A 20911-nucleotide genomic window follows, 5' to 3' on the forward strand; every position below is an offset into this window, starting at 1 on the left:
GCTAAATCCATTCAAGGCTTTAAATACAAGCAGGAGGATTTTGTAGCCGATCTTGTAGCCAGTGGAGTTGGGCCAGGATCGGGGTGATGTGGTCTGACTTCTTGGTCCTGGCCAGGAACCTGGCAGCACTGTTCTGGATAAGTTGGAGCCTATATAGTGATGTGGCTGGGAGGCCATCAAACAGTGCATTGCCATAGTCGATCTGAGAGAAGATGAAGGCATGGATGAGTTACGAAATTGTGTAGAAATGATAATAGACCTACATTCATGCAGTTTCTTGACTGTGACCAGCTCGCTAATAATCACCTAAATGAAAGCTAGACAGCCAGGGAGTACTGACATTTAAACATTTTTGCACATTTTGACAGCGAGGAAATATATATTTTTAAAATCTGTGCAGCCCACCTGACCTTGCTGAAGACTGAATGCGGCCCCGGGGCAAAATGAGTTTGACTACCCTAATCTAAGAGGCCAGCTAAGAGACAGCTGTAGGCTGTCTGATGTTTTCCAATCTGAAAAAGTGGTTTCCACTTGAAAATAAATAATTGGCCAATCACTGACCCCTTTTAACTGTCAGAGTATCAGGATAATGTGATGAAGATTTCTCAGGTAAACAAACAAGTAGAGTCAAGGTAGATGTAATCAAGGTAGATGTAGAGCCAAGTGTCGTTTCAGCGTGTTGTCCCTGTTATTCACGGATGTTTCTGGTGTACCATGTAGCCAAGTGTCGTTTCAGCGTGTTGTCCCTGTTATTCACGGATGTTTCTGGTGTACCATGTAGCCAAGTGCTTGACTCAGGATTTCATGGATGTGTTCCTTTTTGTTTTTCCTCGGTTCAATCCAAAGCCTGGAAGATCTCTATTGTAACGTGGTTGAAATGTAAAAGTCATTTCAGATTAAACCAACATGCAGCCTTTCATGTGATTGCAGTCTACGCGAATGTAGAAGCATTGAATTTAAATGTCAATCACGCTATAGCGCAGATTGAATCTAGCCCATAGTGAGGGTTATTAGATTGACGTAGCTTCTTTATCACATCACATGACTGTAGGTCATTTAATACCCTGTCTCTTGCATGTCTCTCTTTTTTTTACCCCATTCCCACACTTTCTCTTTCTTGTCTATTATTTCAATTTTCTCCATCATCTTACACACCCCATCCTCTCAATTCTCTGTACCGCTTCCCTCTGAACCCTTTTTCGCTTTCTTTCTCCCCCCTTTTCTCCACTCCCACCCTTCCCAAATCTCCCTCTTCCTCTCCTCCCCCCTTCTCTCCCTCCCTCCCTCCCTTGCTCTCTTCCTCCCCTCGTCCCCCTTTCTCTGTTGTAGCTGGGTTTCAGCGCCACCTGTTGGATCTTTTAATGCGGTTCCACTACACACTGAGGAACCAACAGCGGCAGGAGTGTTCTCATCTTCCTCCTCTCCAGGAAACATTAAGCCACACACACACTCATTACTATAATCTGACTTTGCTTTGTTCTTCCTGCTTTCAATATATTTAAGTACATCCAAACTAGTGAAGAAAGACAGTGAAATTAGTTTAAATTATAAAGGACTTTCTGAGACAGTAGTAGTTTGCTCCCTAAATGCTTATGTGGTTGAAAATGCTGTGTCCTGATTGGCAGATCGTCTGGGTGTGATCGATCACAATGTGATTGATTGACTGCAGGGGAAGCTGGCTATCGTGCTGAAGGTCCACATCGACTCTAAGAGGCCCAAGCCTGAGAAACAGTGAGTCTCATTTGAAATATTGGATTTCCTTGAGACTTGAGATAGAGTCATGTGTCGTAAAGTATTCCGTTGGATAACGCGCCTACCCACTGGTTGAATCAACGTTTTTTCCACTTCATTTCAATAAAATGATGTTGAACCCACATGGTATAGGCATTGAATTGACGTCTGTGACCAGTGGGTAGTGATGCTATGTCTTCATAGTGACCTCCTGTTCCCCTAGCCTGCTGTACCCTAACATTCTGGTGTGTCTGACGGATATGAGGACTGTGAATGAGGAGTATACCAACCAGGTCCTGCAGATTCTGGACATCCAGCCAGACAACTCATTTGACCCAATCATCCTGCAGGTGGTCAGCAAGGACCCCTGAGTCAGCCGCACACAGACAGGCATCAGCAGGGATGCCTAAATCACTTTGACAGCTAACTAAATCCTCCATCCTCAGACTGATATAGGATGGATGCCCAAATAAATGTAACAGGGATCAACAGAGACATCTAACCAAGGATCCAAAGATCTGTAAAACTGCCTATGTGGCAAGAATTAAGCTTTTATTTAATTCAAATATATGACTGTTTGTGAAAATGCCCGAAAAAAAGAGCTATGCGTTTCATATTCATTGTGTGCATGCTTGTATGTTTTTTCAATTTTTCTATTAGCAATAATTCAATTACTGGTATGCATTTTGCCAATTCAAAACAATTGTCAAAGGCTCATACTTGTTTTTAAAGCACTAATCCAAAATCCTCTTATACAGGAATGCACAAAGGACATTGTTCAGTACATGATGTGTATTCAAAGGGATTTATCTGTGCCCTGTTCCTACAGAATTTAAGGAGTGATTTTGTTTACTGTGAAAAACACTAATTGGCTGCTGTAATCTCGTTCCTTAAATCTGGTCAAGTGCCTCCTGAAAGATGAGATCCGCGATAGGCGAAACATCGCCACTGGCCACCCGTGGCACTAGTGTTTTTGTTTTGAAGAAATGAGCATCCAGTATCATAGTAAAAAAAAAAATATTACATGGAAAAAACCTTGTTGTTTGAAGTAACGTATTTGTTGTTGTAATATTGCGAAATGGACGTGGCAGTTTCACCACTATGGATTCCAGTGTTAAATGTGAGATAAAATCATCAGTCTAGTCCAGGGGTAGGCAACGCTGGACCCGGAGTGCTGCATACACTTCATGTTTTTCATTTAACCAACGTGGAAGACCAGGTGTGTTGAATTTAGTCAATCATTGAACTGATCAATGAGCTCAGTTGGTCTGGTGTGGTACGTAGACAAAGTCCTGAAGTACCTGCGGCATCCCAGGAACAGGGTTGTCTACCCCTGATCTAGTCCATATCAATTGACCCTCATTGCAGAACTGTGTGTGTGAAAATAACAATTAGAATCAAAGTGTAATAGAAAATCTTATGTGATGAAGAATGTTACAAATGTAGGTACATGTATTCTGTGAAGGTTGGGTTGTGTTTTCTTGACAAGAACAGTACATGGACATGTATTCTGTGAAGGTTGGGTTGTGTTTTCTTGACAAGAACAGTACATGGACATGTATTCTGTGAAGGTTGGGTTGTGTTTTCTTGACAAGAACAGTACATGGACATGTATTCTGTGAAGGTTGGGTTGTGTTTTCTTGACAAGAACAGTACATGGACATGTATTCTGTGACGGTTGGGTTGTGTTTTCTTGACAAGAACAGTACATGGACATGTATTCTGTGATGGTTGGGTTGTGTTTTCTTGACAAGAACAGTACATGGACATGTGTTTGGCTTTGTGAGTGTTGGGGCAATGTTGTTTTCTGTCATAAATGTTTATCTTCCTGTGTGGTGTAACACTAGCAGACACAGGGCTGCAGTCACACTCATGGCCAGCACTCACCACCTTGGACCTCCGCCTTGTGACCAGCACTGCCTACCAATAACCTCTGCTCTACAGTTCCTCAGGCTGTCCTTCTATTCGGGTATAGTAACACAGAGATTTGACTCTGTCTGAAATGTACTGATTGTGACCATTTTTCAATGAAAGTCATCCGTTAGTAGATGATGGACAACCCAGATGAGTATCTGTCAAAAAACACACAAGATGTCTGGAAAACAGTTGAGACGAGTAGAACTTTTGACCGACAAAAATGCATTTGCGTTTGAATGTCTGTGTGGCCTTAGCCTTACGCTCTTTTGTTGGAAAGCTGTTATCTGTCAAACAAATGTGACCAAAAATGAATTTTACATTTAAATTGTCATAACCTAAAATGCTCTATTGTATCTAACCCTCAAATAAAGACCAAATTTGACTATCTCAGAAGTGTAGAATGTGTGGCTGGATCAAGTGGATGGGAAGTCATGTACTGGGCTGTTGGTCATTATAGCCTGCTGTTCTACTGAACATACTTGTTTCTATACCAGACATCACAACAGGGCATTGCCACTGGATCAAACACACACAGTGAGAGAACAAACGGACAGAGGCAAAGACTAGTTCATTTCCAGGCTATCCTACTCTTTATTTAATGCAAATGACAGTACCAGGGAACTATTCCTCAGGGCACGCAAGGGAAAGTATTTACAGGGGTGAACATTTAGCATACCTTCACAGAATAAAAACAAACATTTCAAAATGAAATAAAAATGTCAGTCACAAACAGAGGCATTCGAGTAGTACTAGTAGTATTGTTATACAGGGCTTTTATCTTTTATTTTTTCTTTAAATCCAGATAGCATATTCTTCTGCCACAAGAGTGTGTGCGAAGCCATAGTCTGTATATTTTATAGTCCACTATCCTTGTTCTTTTTTTGGCAACTGTTTGAAAATGTTTTGGTGTGATTTGACATGGTTCACTCTGGAGTTGGGGGAGTGGTCACAGACCTGGTGATGGGATAGATAGCAACGCGTCAATGAAAGCAAATATTACAGCAAGCGGGACGGGTGTGAGGCATGACAAACCCCTTGGGTGATACTGAATATCTCTCAGACGGAGGGAAGGAGGTAAGGAAAAGAGAATGTACTGCATTTCCTCTGAGAATGGCTTGTCACAAAATCTATATCATCAATTGGCTTAATGGCTTTGATACCAGAAGCAACATTTTGACTGAATACATACTGTACTCTAATGTATATGACACTGTTGACCTAAAAAGGCAATCCTCATACCCATACTTAAACCCTGGATACAGTGTGCGTGTGTGTAAAATATTTGTGCATCCTAGTGAAATCATTAAAAAAACATTGAACTCAAGCAAACTTTGCTTCAAATCAGGTCAATAATCTCAAACAATATATGTGTTTTTACAGATTTGTCATAACCTTAACATAGGGAAAACAGAGGATGAATAAGACATGTTGACACCAAGGAGAATGTGTACATACAGAGAAAGAGAAAATGCTAAAGTTGATCTAACATTGGTACAACGCTAGACTGAAACTGAGCTCAGAGGGGGGCAGCAAGTCATTAAACGGCACCTAAAGAGGGATGCAAGGTCATGTTGTGGAAGGGGGTAGGAGGTGAGGGGGCAAGGCGAAGGTGTATGAAAGCAAAGGCACTCCAAACTATAGATACACTATACATGACTAGTTATTGTTACAATAATACACTTGTTATCTACTGTACTGTACAGGTAAAGGTTGAACTATACGGCTAGATATAGCATCATTATCATCTACAATCTCCAACATATTGCCCTGATTTTTTCTTATTTTCATTTCTTTTCTCCCCCATATCTTTGTTTTTGCTCATAAACAGTACATGGGTCTGCATATATACACACATACCACGATCACAACATAAAATACAATATACATAAATCAGGATTTGGTGAGGAGCATATGAACTGTACATATACACATTGTGTAGTTGTGTTGTCATATTGAACCTGTGTGAATATGTCTGGGTAAGTAAGACGCTCGACTCAGAGCCTGTACCAGTGAGGTGGTTGTGTGGTCCAGGTGGAGAGATGCAGAGAAAGAGATGAACGCTAGACTAACGTTAAATTAACGTTGGACCAACAGATTAATATTAGACAAACACTGAGTCAGTGGTCACAATAAGAGAGAGCCAGGAGTGACAGAGGCCTAGATAAGAACACTTCTCGCAATCTAGCCAGAAACCATGTCTGAAATTCCAAATCAAGTGCCTAGAGGGTAGACGCTAGCTGTTGATCTGGAGTTTGGCACATGAGTTGAAGGAAAAGTATACATGACTTTAAAATGTCTTCATGTAAAGACAGAGCAGGTGTGGGGGAGGCATCCCCTAGAAACTGACAGCACTACTACACAGTGACAACGTCAATGGAGAGAGAAAGTTAAGGAATAGAGCAACACGTAGTCCGGTCTACAGCCTTAACATACCAAGGATGACACACAGGGAAATAGTAAAGGGACTGCTGAAAAAAAGAGTATTTTTCCAGCAATAGAGATACCACCACCTTGCCTCTTCATGTCTTTAGGCAGCAGCAAATATTGCCCCTGCTCTGTGAGCCAACAACTTACCGTTATGGATTCTGAGCCATTGAAGTTTCATATATCTATATATATTTTTGTACATAATGCAACATAATATATAAACTGTGTGTATATATATATATATATAACACAAGCACACAGAACCAGACATGTCACGCATATCAATCTAAATGATCCCACCCAACCCGAGCCCAGAGAATATAAAACAAAAATAAAAACAGAATAGAACTGTTCGCTAACCGTTTCAAAATAACCCAGAGCAAACCTCTGACATCCGTGTCCACATATATCAGGACCTTCATGCATGGGGTGTGTTTGTAAGAATGTTAAGTGTGTGTGTCTTATGCCTAATTAGCAGAAGTATGGAGGTCAATGCAGCGGTAAAAGGTGAAAGGTCACTCTAGGCACTCCTAACCTTACTCAGGCCATGCACTACAGGAGGAGCCAGGGTAGACATCCCAAGCAGGGGGTCAGAGGTAAGTGATGAGAACATGAAGGGGTGGGTTATGGAGAGGGCATGAGGAAGGGACTGATCCCTCGTGTTAATGTGCGTGTGTGTGTGTGTGTGTGGGGTGGGCTTCATTGTGGACAGGGAAGAGGAGGGTGTGGGGTCAGCTAACTACTTTGATACGTAGGATTGTCCTCTTGGAAACATTAGCAGGCTAGTATTGTGTATATAGGGTACGTTTATATATGAATACTCTTATATTTCATCAGCCTCCCCTGTCCCCCACCACTCCTTCCTTCTAACAGACAAAGATGTCCACAGTGGAGTAGGTTGCAGAAATCAAACACCTAGATGGGGGACTTGGAGTTGTTGTTGTAGTTGTCATCTGCTTTAAACCCTGCCATGTCATCATCCCTCCACTGGCATCACCCCTGGCTGGGGCGGGGGGGTTCAGGAGGTGGAGTTGGAGGCGGAGGCAGTAATTGTGTTAGGGCTGCGATCTGTGCTGTTACCATCTAGGGATGAGGACAGGAGAGACAAAGATTGTTCACTAATTTACACATCCATTTATATGTTTATCAATGATAAAACAGGTGTTTTAATAAGAAATGTTCCTGAGAGAGAAAAAAATAAAGGGAAGATGGAGAGGGATGGAGGAATGAAGAAGTGTGGGTCTGACCTGTGGTGGCGTTGGCGTTGGATGGGGTGGAGGCGGCGGCCTGAGTGCGGGCGTGGGCGGGGATTAGGATGTTGGCCAGCGAGGGATTACTGGACAGCTCTGTGAGAGAGACAGGAAACACCAGATCACAGCAGATTACACCCACCACAGGTTAATACATCAAAACACACCTCAAGCACAGGTGACACACACACACACACACACACACAGATGACAGCAGGTAACATTAGTACAGAGACCTCATCATTATACATAAAGGAGAAGTGTCTTTCAGTCAACTCAAACACTAAAACAAGTCTCTCTGTACCAATGAAACTGGGAGGAAAGAAAGGTAAAAAAAACAGTGCAGTACCATGCGTGGTGAAGTTGAAGAGGGAGGGTTTTTCTCGCCCGTTGGGCAGCTTGACGTTGGGGTCCCTCAGCTCGTCGAAGAAGGAGTGTGCACACGCCTCCAGGGGGGTGAAGCGCGAGGTGGGCGTGTACTCCAGCAGCCGAGAACACAGGGCGATGGCCTCCGGTGGCGTACGGGGCCGGAACACCTAGCAACCAATCACACGCAAGGACAAGAGTCAAGGAGCCAATCACAAAGACAAGACTGGAATCAGTTAACCACTCAATTGAAAGATAGTATCATGCACACAAAGATGTATGTTGTCATGATAGCAGATGTGAGAGAGGTGTGAAGACTATGGATTTCAGTTATCAATTTATACATTTCTGCTTATTGATATGAAATGGAGAATGTCATTATTACTTCCTATCTTACAGATATTATCTTAACTGACTGAGGTCATCACAAAGGTGAGGGTGGTATACATAAATATAGTATAAACTTAACTATTGGGGTTAGTAAGCTTGGATAAATTATATCGAAATAGTTTGTCCATAAATTGTCCTTTATATTTTTCCAGTTCAAGTGTAAAGGGCCCAGCCCTACAGCGGCAGGGTAGGAGACTCTAGATCAGCACAGAGACAGCTTCTACCCCGAAGCCATAAGACTCCTGAACGTCTAATCAAATGGCTACCCAGACTAATTCCGTTGCCCCCCTCTTCTACGCTGCTGCTACTCTCTGTTAGTATCTATGCATAGTCACTTTAATAACTCTGCCTACATGTACATATTACCTCAATTACCTCGACATCAGTGCCCCCCGCACATTGACATTGTACCCCATGTATATAGCCCCGCTACTGTTATTTTACTGCTGCTCTTAAATTATTTGTTATTTTTATCTCTGACTTTTTTTTAGGTATTTTCTTAAAACTGCATTGTTGGTTAAGGGCTTGTAAGTAAGCATTTCACTGTAAGGTCTACGCCTGTTGTATTCGGCACGTGACTAATACAATTTGATTTGAGACTGGGTGGCTAGGGGGCTGCAGTACTACAGAACAACCACAAGGTGGAGTCTGGAACGCCACCATGAGGACCTGCTCTACAACACTGCCTGCTTATTGGCTAAGGGGTTATCCAATGCTGGAGCAGTGGGCAGGGCTGGGCCCTGTTCAAATACTGTACAATGTCCTCTTTCCTAACTCCCTTTGTTGAATTTATCACTGACCTGACCAGGGCCCGTTTTCCCAATAGTGATGGAACTTGGCTCACAAGTGTTTTAAAGATGCATCTTTCCTACAACAGATGAAGATGTAACATGCGTTTCCCAAAACACCACGCATAGAGAACGATCGCTAAGTACGTTGTTGGAGCATATGTCGATACTGTAGGATCGAAAGAAATGAGGCGCTGCACTCGGATCAGTTTTTACATTTAAATCATTCTTTAACATTATAAATATTTCACAATACTGACGACGAATCAGCTCATAGAGAGATATTAAAACCTACGGCTGCAAATCGAAGACAGCTTATTCTAATGCTTACCCAATAAAAATGCACCAAATCGGCACATCAGTGCCCACCTTAGGCTACACATCATGAAATATATTAAGATAAATTACAGACAGTAACCTACACATAGCAATGAATTGAGCATGAATTGTACATTATTTCAATATGATTGAAATAGGCCTATAGCCTACTGTTTATATTTGAATGCAGTCATTCATTTGAAGCATCTTTTTATACGTTGCTTGTTTGTATCAATTGCAAAGACATTGGTAACTTTGTATTCGTAATCAACTTTGTTCTGCAGTTATCGGTGGCCACGGAGAGACGATAAACCATGTGATTCTATGTTTAGCAGAGATCTTCTGTGTGTAAAGTGATGCGGGAGGGCAAAAAGCATCTAACAACACACTTAGCTGTTCTACGAGTGGTCTGAGGCATGCGTTAGATTACGATCGTTTTCAAGTGCAACGTTAATAACAGTGGTTTTGGTAAACAGCTCTGAGATTTAACGATGCTCCTACGAAGGTTCTAACGATGAACTTAGCCTTAAGATGCTTTTGGGAAACCGGGCCCCGATGACTTCTTCATGTGCCCTTGCAGATTAGAAAGAACCTGATGGTTGTAAGCAATTAGGTAGAAACCCCAGCTAGCCTACTGGATAGATGGAGTTGTTACCATATTGCTTACACCTATCCAATCCTTACAGATCTAGGTGGGGCCCATCATGAAGTTCCTAGGTGAATTGATTTTCATAATTGGGGGATACAGATTTAATGGGATGGCAGAGATGAATGCCTGGCAGGCTGACGAGGCGAGCACAGAGAAATGATGCTAGGGGAGGGAGTGGATTGTAGAGTAGTAAAATAGTTCCTGTACCTGTTGACTCACCTTAGTCCATGCGTGTGCCTTAATCTGGGGGAACTTGAACTCAGTGTAGTTGGGGTTCATCTCTCGGATCTGCTCCCGTGTAGGGGTCCCCAGAACCTATAGCACAGAGACAGCAGAGGAGAAGAGGGTGAGGTGGAGACAGGGGGAGGAAGAGACAAGGGAGGGAGAGAAGATGACAGAGAGCGTGAGCCGTGTAGAGAGGGTCAATTGCGAACAACAGGGAGAGAGCGAGAGAGACAACTTTCATTCGATGAAAGAGAGAGAATTTGGTGGCAAACACCAGAACTGACAGGCAGGTTTCAGTACCTTGATGATCTCCACCAGCTGATCCACTCCACTGTCGCCGGGGAAGATTGGTTGCCCTAGCAACAGCTCTGCTAGCACACAACCAGCTGACCACACATCTGTAGAGGGGGCGGAGCATAAACAGGAAGATGTTGTGATTTGCATACTTGCTCTAGAGGCTCTAGAGGTGTAATTATATTAATTTAAATGGGAGTTTAGCAGGGGCGGCAGGGTAGCCTAGTGGTTAGAGCGTTGTACTAGTAACCGGAAGGTTGCAAGTTCAAACTCCCGCGCTAACAAGGTACAAATCTGTCGTTCTGCCCCTGAACAGGCAGTTAACCCACAGTTCCTAGGCCGTCATTGAAAATAAGAATTTGTTCTTAACTGACTTGCCTAGTTAAATAAAGGTTACAAAAAATAAAATAAGGGGGTTTAGCAGTTAGCCTACCTATGCTAGAGGTGTAATTAATTTAAATGGGGGTTTAGCAGTTAGCCTACCTATGCTAGAGGTGTAATTATATTAATTTAAATGGGGGTTTAGCAGTTAGCCTTGCTATGCTAGAGGTGTAATTATATTAATTTAAATGGGGGTTTAGCAGTTAGCCTACCTATGCTAGAGGTGTAGTCGGTGGCACCAAAGATGAGCTCGGGGGCTCTGTAGTAGCGAGAGCAGATGTAGGACACGTTGGGCTCTCCGCGTACCAGCTGCTTAGCGCTGGAGACAGAACATCAGCACAACATACTGTCAGTCACACACTCTTCATCATCATACTCATCAATATCGTCACCATGTTATGACCATCACTGTCATAATCATCATCATCAAAGCCAATCAAAGCTATTGAGAACTGCAGATTCTTTCACATAGTTTAAACTGACCTGCCGAAGTCACAGAGTTTGAGCACGGCCGTCTCGGGGTCCAGCAGCAGGTTCTGGGGTTTGATGTCCCGATGGCAGATCCCAAACGAGTGGATGTAGGCCAGACTCCTGAACAACTGGTACATATATAACTACAACACACACACAGGAGAACATGCACACATTAGAAATGGAGAGCAGAGGACAAGGACACATTTGATGGAAACAGTGTGCACTCGCGCACACACACACACACACACAGGTACCTTGACATAGACCATGGGTAGGGTCTGTTTGGCTCGGCTGTAGTGTCTGGCCACTCTGTAGACCGTCTCAGGAACATAGTCCAGTACCAGGTTCAGATACACCTCATCCTTCTGTAACAGAGAGGGGGGTTAGGCAACACACACGCACAATGTAACTATTGTTTGACTATCAGTGACGCTCTCTCTCGTTCACTGCTGCAGACAGTGATGTCATTTCCTGCCGAGGGCACCAGGGGGATGGGCGCTGCACCCCACCCCTATAGCAAGCCTACCACTCAATCCCTCTTCCTCTGATCTGATTGGTGGAGGTCAACAGTCTGCCGTGAGGTCCCATGCCAGCCGTTCCTCATCTCTGATCTCAGACTTCATCCCATACTGCCCCTGAAGGTGTCCAGAAGGAGGGCGGAGCGAAGCGGCAGGTCTATGAGTACCATGTAACCCAACTCAACTTTCCACTTCACTCATCTTCCACTCCTCCACTACTTTCTCCCGCTTCCTCTCTCTCTCACCTACTAGACTCCTCTCCCTGTTCCATCTGTTAGCAGATCCAGTCAGCAAACTAACCAGAGGAGACAGATTGTAGCGTGAGAAGCTAGCTCAAATCAAATCAAATGTATTTATATAGCCCTTCGTACATCAGCTGATATCTCAAAGTGCTGTACAGAAACCCAGCCTAAAACCCCAAACAGCAAGCAATGCAGGTGTAGCTGGCTGTTCATGTGAGCTAGTGTTATCATGGAGTCTGAAGAGACTGCCAATCTGACACAATTATGTCTACTAGAATGGTTCTGTCTGGACAGACCCTTTTCTCTTTCTCACACATACCGTAGACACACATACAGTCGCACGCACGCACACACCCACACCCCCCCAAGACATGGCATCCAGTCTGACAATAAATGTTTTTTACAGGCTAAGGTGATGGTGCTCACACCTCAACATAATTTACAGAGAGAAAAGGATTTACAGAGAGAAAGAGAGTGAAAGACATAGCACAGAGAGAGCCCAGAGAGAGAGAGGGAGCACTAGCACTCATTTCAGAATAATTCACACTACAAGTCTGTACATATTCAACTAGGAAGACTTGAGCACTGTTAAAAAGCATGAGCCTGGCATCCTGTCAAAGACATATAAAGATATTAGCATTGCCATCTGGTTTGGGCTTAGTGGGACTATAATTTGTTTTCAACAGGACAATGAACCAACACACCTCCAGGCTGTGTAAGGGCTATTTGACCAAGAGTGATGGAGTGCTGCATCAGATGACCTGGCCTCCACAATCCCCTGATCTCAACCAAATTGAGATGGTTTGGGATGAATCGGGTTTGCAGAGCGAGGGAAAAGCAGCCAACAAGTGCTCAGCATATGTGGGAACTCCTGGTTGAGAGAATACTGGTTGAGAGAATGCCAAGGTTGTGCAAAGCTGTCATCAAGGCAAAGGTGGCTACTATGAAGAATCTCAAATATTGTAATGTTGGGGCAGTGAGTAGGAAGCAGGTGCAGAGGAAACATTTTAATAAAACAACAAAACCAAGACCACAACATTAACATAAGGCAGTACCCCGGTACACAAGAACAATACCAACTGCTGAGTGAACCTGGGAGAGTGACATATAAAGGGGAGGAAATGATTATGGTAATGGGGTCCCGGTGTGAATCATAATGACTAACAGGTGCGCGTAATGATGAGTGCCAGGTGTGCATAATCGTACGCCGGAGGGGAGGAGCAGACGTGACCAATATAAAGTATATTTTGATGTGTGTAACACTTTTTTGGTTACTAAATGATTCAATGTGTTATTTCATCGTGTTGATGTCTTCACTATTATCTACAAGTAAAATAGTACAAATAAATAAAAGCCCTTGAATGAGTAGGTGTTCTAAAACTTTTGACCGGTAGTGTAGATGAACAAATAAGTTGTGGGTGTGTCAAGGCTTGGCCCCTCATTGGCCAATCAGAACGTGCGCCATGGCTAAATATGTGGTTGCTTCAAATTGTGTATTTACAGTGTTTTATGTACTGCCTTGGAATCAACTCCAATGTTAGTCCATTATAGTTTGTTAAACAGCTTACAGACACAAAATAACTAAATGTAGACCTATCCCATCTTTGCTAAATATGTTAACATGAACCTGTTGTGCAGTCCACATTGTTCTAAGTCATTTCATGGCTTCAATGTGGAAATATATACATAGCATTAACACTGATGTAGGGGCTAGGCCTACTGTAAATTGCATTATGGCTGAGCATGGACATCCCAAACGTTGTCAATATGCAAGATTCAATTCATTATTGATAAGGCCTAAAAAAAGAGTGAATAATTCTAATGAAATTCTAATCAGGCTATATGTGTAAATACACTTACAGGCACCATCCTTTCTCCCTGCGGGTACATCATATTAAAACAATGCAGACTATGGAGGGTTTTACACACATCCAAACTTTTCACAGTAGCTGGACAAAGAACCAATATAAAGAGAAAGGGAGAATGTCTACTCACCCTTATACTGCTCCCAAATATAATATTTTATAGGCATATTGGAACCATCTACAGATCGCATCCACACTGGCATTGCATGCGCGCCACGGCCGTTCTCACCATAAAACCAGTGAATTATTCTACTAAATTTGCTTTAATTAAAATTAAATGAAAAACAAGCACTGTTTTATTTCCAACAACAATAAATACATGTAAAATGTAATGATACAGTGCCTTGCGAAAGTATTCGGCCCCCTTGAACTTTGCGACCTTTTGCCACATTTCAGGCTTCAAACATAAAGATATAAAACTGTATTTTTTTGTGAAGAATCAACAACAAGTGGGACAAAATCATGAAGTGGACGGACATTTATTGGATATTTCAAACTTTTTTAACAAATCAAAAACTGAAAAATTGGGCGTGCAAAATTATTCAGCCCCCTTAAGTTAATACTTTGTAGCGCCGCCACCTTTTGCTGCGATTACAGCTGTAAGTCGCTTGGGGTATGTCTCTATCAGTTTTGCACATCGAGAGACTGAAATTTTTTCCCATTCCTCCTTGCAAAACAGCTCGAGCTCAGTGAGGTTGGATGGAGAGCATTTGTGAACAGCAGTTCAGTTTTTTCCACAGATTCTCGATTGGATTCAGGTCTGGACTTTGACTTGGCCATTCTAACACCTGGATATGTTTATTTTTGAACCATTCCATTGTAGATTTTGCTTTATGTTTTGGATCATTGTCTTGTTGGAAGACAAATCTCCGTCCCAGTCTCAGGTCTTTTGCAGACTCCATCAGGTTTTCTTCCAGAATGGTCCTGTATTTGGCTCCATCCATCTTCCCATCAATTTTAACCATCTTCCCTGTCCCTGCTGAAGAAAAGCAGGCCCAAACCATGATGCTGCCACCACCATGTTTGACAGTGGGGATGGTGTGTTCAGGGTGATGTGCTGTGTTGCTTTTACGCCAAACATAACGTTTTGCATTGTTGCCAAAAAGTTCAATTTTGGTTTCATCTGACCAGAGCACCTTCTTCCACATGTTTGGTGTGTCTCCCAGGTGGCTTGTGGCAAACTTTAAACAACACTTTTTATGGATATCTTTAAGAAATGGCTTTCTTCTTGCCACTCTTCCATAAAGGCCAGATTTGTGCAATATACGACTGATTGTTGTCCTATGGACAGTGTCTCCCACCTCAGCTGTAGATCACTGCAGTTCATCCAGAGTGATCATGGGCCTCTTGGCTGCATCTCTGATCATTCTTCTCCTTGTATGAGCTGAAAGTTTAGAGGGACGGCCAGGTCTTGGTAGATTTGCAGTGGTCTGATACTCCTTCCATTTCAATATTATCGCTTGCACAGTGCTCCTTGAGATGTTTAAAGCTTGGGAAATCTTTTTGTATCCAAATCCGGCTTTAAACTTCTTCACAACAGTATCTCGGACCTGCCTGGTGTGTTCCTTGTTCTTCATGATGCTCTCTGCGCTTTTAACGGACCTCTGAGACTATCACAGTGCAGGTGCATTTATACAGAGACTTGATTACACACAGGTGGATTGTATTTATCATCATTAGTCATTTAGGTCAACATTGGATTATTCAGAGATCCTCACTGAACTTCTGGAGAGAGTTTGCTGCACTGAAAGTAAAGGGGCTGAATAATTTTGCACGCCCAATTTTTCCGTTTTTGATTTGTTAAAAAAGTTTGAAATATCCAATAAATGTCGTTCCACTTCATGATTGTGTTCCACTTGTTGTTGATTCTTCACAAAAAAATACAGTTTTATATCTTTATGTTTGAAGCCTGAAATGTGGCAAAAGGTCGCAAAGTTCAAGGGGGCCGAATACTTTCGCAAGGCACTGTATAAAATCACCGGGGAAAAAAACAAAACATGAGGCATTGCTGTTGAATCAACCTTCGTTATAGTAGGCCTAGTGTAAGAGTAGCCTACAAGGGGCTTGGGTTTTAAAAATATGAAATGGAAAACAAACATTTATTACAGGAAAATAACTTCTAAAAGCGAGGTTCACCAAGGTTCTCATGGAGAGATGTAACCTACATAATGGAGGAGTTATGTACGTACAAGGCATGGCTAAAATAATGCAGGCCCGCCTACAATACATAAAAAGGGGAACGTCAGCTCACTGTTTTGCTCCTCTCAAACTTGATCTTTTAATACAACTTTGGGGATTAACAATTATTTCCAAGCGGTATCACAAGCCAAACACGCTAGTGATTAGAGCGTTGGGCCAGTAACCGAAAGGTTTCTGGATCAAATCCCCAAGCAGACAAGGCTATGCTTGGTTTTTAATCAAATAAAGCAAAATGGGGAAAAAACATTAAATGTTTCATGAAGTATACAGGCACCGAAACCACATCTTGTTCCATGCGCATATGGGCAGTGTGCGTCACACATTTCCGCTGTCAAAATTCATGCCATTACCAACTGCGTTACTGCTAAAATCTGCTTTGGTTGGTTTAAATACCCCTGCCAGCGCTGCCTGAAATTAGCACTTTGGCTCATGTTTTTAAGGATACACTTCAAATATATCCACCCCTCCCATCTGAGCACAAGCTTGCTGATATTATAAACAGTGAAATTGAGGAACCTGGCGTTATGGCTGGAAAATGCCAGTGCGGCAGTTTTTACATGATGAAATTGCAAACTAACGTGCGTTTGACACTAACGCCACCTTAACGCCAGCCAAAAATAGAGCCCTTGAACTGTGTTTGAGGTGTGTTGTGTACGTGAGTGAACCAGAGAAGTGTTCAATCAGTCCAGATTCCAGACCTTGCATAACCCCAAATAATCCTAACACTACTGCTAACAGTGCTACTGCTAACAGTGCTACTGCTAACAGCAAATGCTACTGCTGCTTTAACACTACTGCTGCTACTAATACTACTGCTGCTACTACTAACACTACTGCTAACAGTGCTACTGCTAACAGCAAATGCTACTGCTGCTTTAACACTACTGCTGCTACTAACACTACATCTAGTGCTACTGCTGCTACTAATACTACTGCTGCTATTAATACTACTGCTGCTACTACTAACACTACTGCTACTAATACTACTGCTGCTACTACTAACACTACTGCTACATCTAGTGCTACTGCTGCTACTAACACTACTGCTGCTATTAATACTACTGCTGCTACGACTAACACTACTGCTACTAATACTACTGCTGCTACTACTAACACTACTGCTACATCTAGTGCTACTGCTGCTACTAACACTACTGCTGCTACTAATACTACTGCTGCTATTAATACTACTGCTGCTACTACTAACACTACTGCTGCTACTAACACTACTGCTACATCTAGTGCTACTGCTGCTACTAATACTACTGCTGCTATTAATACTACTAATACTATTAATTGTACTGCTGCTATTAATACAACTACTCCTAACACTAGTTCAGCTACTAATACTAGTGCTACAGCTAGCACTACTGCTGCTATTAATACTACTGCTGCTACTAACACTACTGCTGCTACTAATTACTATTGCTAAAGCTAGCGCTACTGCTACTACTAAAACTACTGCTAACAGCTAACTCTACTGTTCCTACTACTGCTTCTACTAACACTACCGCTGCTACTAATACTATTTCTACAGCTAGTGGGGAGGCAGGTAGCCTAGTGGTTAGAGTGTTGGGCAAGTAACCGAAAGGTTGCTGGATTGAATCCCTGAGCTAAAAATGTCGTTTTGCAACCTGAACAAGGCAGTTAACCCACTATTCCCCAGTAGGCCGTCATTGTAAATAAGAATTTGTTTTTAACTGACTTGCCTAGATAAATGTTAAATAAAACTATACTGCTGCTACTAATACTACTGCTAACAGCTAAAGTTACTGCTACTACTAATACTACTGCTAACAGCTAATGCTACTGCTGTTACTAACACTATTGCTACTGCTAACACTATATCTACTGCTTGCGCTATGCTACTGCTAACTGATAAAGGAATGTATATGTTTAAAGTAATGATTAAAGAATTCCACCCTGAAATCATATAATTATATGAAATGTGTTAGAGTCATAATTTAATAATGTGTGTGACTAGACCATTGTGTTACTATTTTGCAATATGAGCTGGGTAGAGTTGAGACATTCAAGGCCAACTGAACTGTCGACTTGTGACAACAGGAAAGAGGGCCCTTCCAAGGCCCCTCTAATCTAGGGAGGAGAGGAATGGCTAGAAACTGCCAGGCTGGTAGAAAAGTGATAAACTGTGTGTGTGTAGGTGGGAGTTATAAAATTACTGTTTGCATTTTTGACTTCAGAGTACTCTCTGAATAAAGAACTAACCTTTTGCAGAATTCTGAGACTTTGTCAAATTCTTCTATTAACCAGGGCCTTACAACCTCTGGGGAATTGGTCAAAGCTATAAAATAGTTATGTTAGAACATTGGGATAACAATTCTCATGACAACTTGGTCCTTTGAGCCAGATCTCAATACCTGCCTCTGTCATCCCAAGGAACTGCTGAAAACAGTGCACGGGCGGATCAGAGATCCGTAAGATAAAGACCTGACCTCTGAAATTGAGGGTCCATTTCAGGCCGGTGGCGAACTGGTACACGACAGAGGCGGTGCCAAGATCCAACCTACATTGAATTCTCAGCTGCAAGATAAGGTCAGTAATCTTTATTCATTAGTTTGGGGTTGAATTCTAAACTTATTAAAAATTGACTTAGAATGGACTGGATTAAATTCCTATAAAGCATAAATGTGAGGGAGGATTTTAACTGTAAACCTAACAGTAAGTAAGATTTGTATCGGGTATCCCATCCATAAAATGTAATGTAGAGAAAGTTGTAATCCCCAACCGAATCACCCTATGCCAGATATCCACAATTAGAACAGAGAGGAATAAGGGGGTAGGAGGAAATGAGAGGAGATGGAGAAGAGAGACGAGAAGAGTGAGGCTCACAAGAGGGCCCCTAGCAGCTGGTGTTTCCTAAAATTAGCAGGTGGCCTTTAGTCAGGCAACCCCCCTGCTCCGTGCATTCTCCCCTCTATCCCAGCATCTCTCCCTAATCCTCACGCATGGGCACCCCAACTCCAGTCCAGACTAGATTTCCTAGGTGGGAGGATCCATTACCCCATTGTCATGGACCTGATTCTGTGAGTGCTGCATATGTGCACCCTGACAGATTGGACACACAAGTGTGGTCTATATTTGTCAGTGCTCTCCCTATCACCATGTGAATGACAGTTTATACGAACTCAACCATTCATGGGTTATGAATACTCAGAGAAGGAATACTCAGAAGGAACAGGACATTCAGCCATACGGATAAACAGACAGTGATACAGACAGACACAGAGGGACACAGACAGACACAGACGGACAGAGAGGGACACAGACGGACAGAGAGAGACGCAGACGGACAGAGAGGGACGCAGACGGACAGAGGGACACAGACAGACAGAGGGACACAGACAGACAGAGGGACACAGACAGACACACACAGACAGACAGAGGGACACAGACAGACACAGACACACAGACAGACAGACACAGACAGACACAGACACACAGACAGACAGAGGGACACAGACAGACACAGACACACAGACAGACAGAGGGACACAGACAGACACAGACAGACAGAGGGACACACAGACAGACACAGACAGACAGACAGACAGACAGAGGGACACAGACAGACAGAGGGACACAGACAGACAGAGGGACACAGACAGGCAGAGGGACACAGACAGGCAGAGGGACACAGACAGGCAGAGGGACACAGACAGGCAGAGGGACACAGACAGGCAGAGGGACACAGACAGACAGAGGGACACAGACAGACAGAGAGGGACCCAGACAGGCAGAGGGACACAGACAGGCAGAGGGACCTTGTCTCCGCTGGAGTAGAAGAAGTAGCGCAGGCGAACGATGTTGCAGTGGTCCAGCTTCCTCATGATCTGCAGCTCGCGGTTCTGACGGGGAGAGAGACAGACAGATGTCAGTCAATACTACCTTACTGTTTCAACAGGATACAGCATGAGAAGTACAACACCGAGGTCTACAGCAGATAGAGAGTCAGGTTAGACTACAGAAACACAGCAGAGATTTGACTCCCATCAATATACGATAATTACTGGCCCTCAATCTGGAGAACTCCAGGTCAAACAGGCCAAAAGAAGGAGTAGCCACCCACAGAGGATGAGTAGCCACACCTCTGATCCACAGTGGAATGCAGAGAGGGAGAAAGCGGAAAAGACAGAAGTGTTCAACAGAACTACAGAAATGTCCCTGGGATACGCAGACATTTGAGGGTGACTGGGAATGGAGGTTGGGAATGACTTGGATGTAATCCTGTAACTAAGGAAGAACAGGACCACTGAGAGGGCAGTACACTGACAGACACAAAACCATCTTATATTCTGACAAACACAAACTACCTGCATAGAGTGCATAGGGTACATAGGAAGCATATGGTACACTGGGTGCATAGGGCGCATATGATACATATGGTACATATGGTGCATATTGTACATACGGTGCATATGGTACATAGAGTACTGTATGGATAGACACGTATGAGCAATGTTAGCCTACTACTTTAATCTCATCTACCATTGAGACACCCCCTCAACTAGCCAGTGACATCATCGCCATCCTCCAATGTGGTTTCCTGTTTCTCACAGACAGAGACAGGCCAGCAGACAAGCATGCATTGCAAACAGGCAACGCCCTCTTTCCCAGCGCCAGGGAGAGGAAAGGACGGTAGTGCCATATGGAGCAGAGCAGAGCAGAAGATGGCACTGCAGTCATTACTGCTGACCTGTCATATACTGCACTGGGACAGAGACATGGTGAGGATAGAGACAGAGACTGGTAAACCACAGTGACATCATGACACACAACCAACATGGAAGTTGTCATACAGACAGTGACACTAACAGGATGGTAAAGCAGAGTACACACACATCAGAACATCCTAC

The 20911-nt window shown here is 43.1% G+C and overlaps 1 protein-coding gene across 2 annotated transcripts in view; it reads right to left on the reverse strand.

The window, feature by feature from the left end:
* Nucleotides 1-4215: 4215 nt before the first annotated feature.
* The window catches only part of LOC115128222 (glycogen synthase kinase-3 beta-like), a 42347-nt gene continuing 25651 nt past the window's right edge, over nt 4216-20911 (reverse strand). Inside the window, exons 3-11 of one of the 2 annotated variants that reach the window (XM_029657891.2) lie at nt 19820-19903; nt 11465-11575; nt 11220-11350; nt 10949-11055; nt 10362-10459; nt 10044-10151; nt 7675-7861; nt 7323-7421; nt 4216-7158 (exon numbers count right to left, since the gene is read on the reverse strand). In XM_029657891.2, the coding sequence (XP_029513751.1) occupies nt 7094-7158; nt 7323-7421; nt 7675-7861; nt 10044-10151; nt 10362-10459; nt 10949-11055; nt 11220-11350; nt 11465-11575; nt 19820-19903 (990 nt within the window). In that variant the 3' untranslated portion in view covers nt 4216-7093. The remainder of the gene's footprint in view (nt 7159-7322; nt 7422-7674; nt 7862-10043; nt 10152-10361; nt 10460-10948; nt 11056-11219; nt 11351-11464; nt 11576-19819; nt 19904-20911) is intronic. The other variant, XM_029657900.2, reaches the window with a different exon arrangement.

Source organism: Oncorhynchus nerka, linkage group LG1, assembly GCF_034236695.1.
Source record: "Oncorhynchus nerka isolate Pitt River linkage group LG1, Oner_Uvic_2.0, whole genome shotgun sequence".
NCBI lineage: Eukaryota > Metazoa > Chordata > Actinopteri > Salmoniformes > Salmonidae > Oncorhynchus > Oncorhynchus nerka.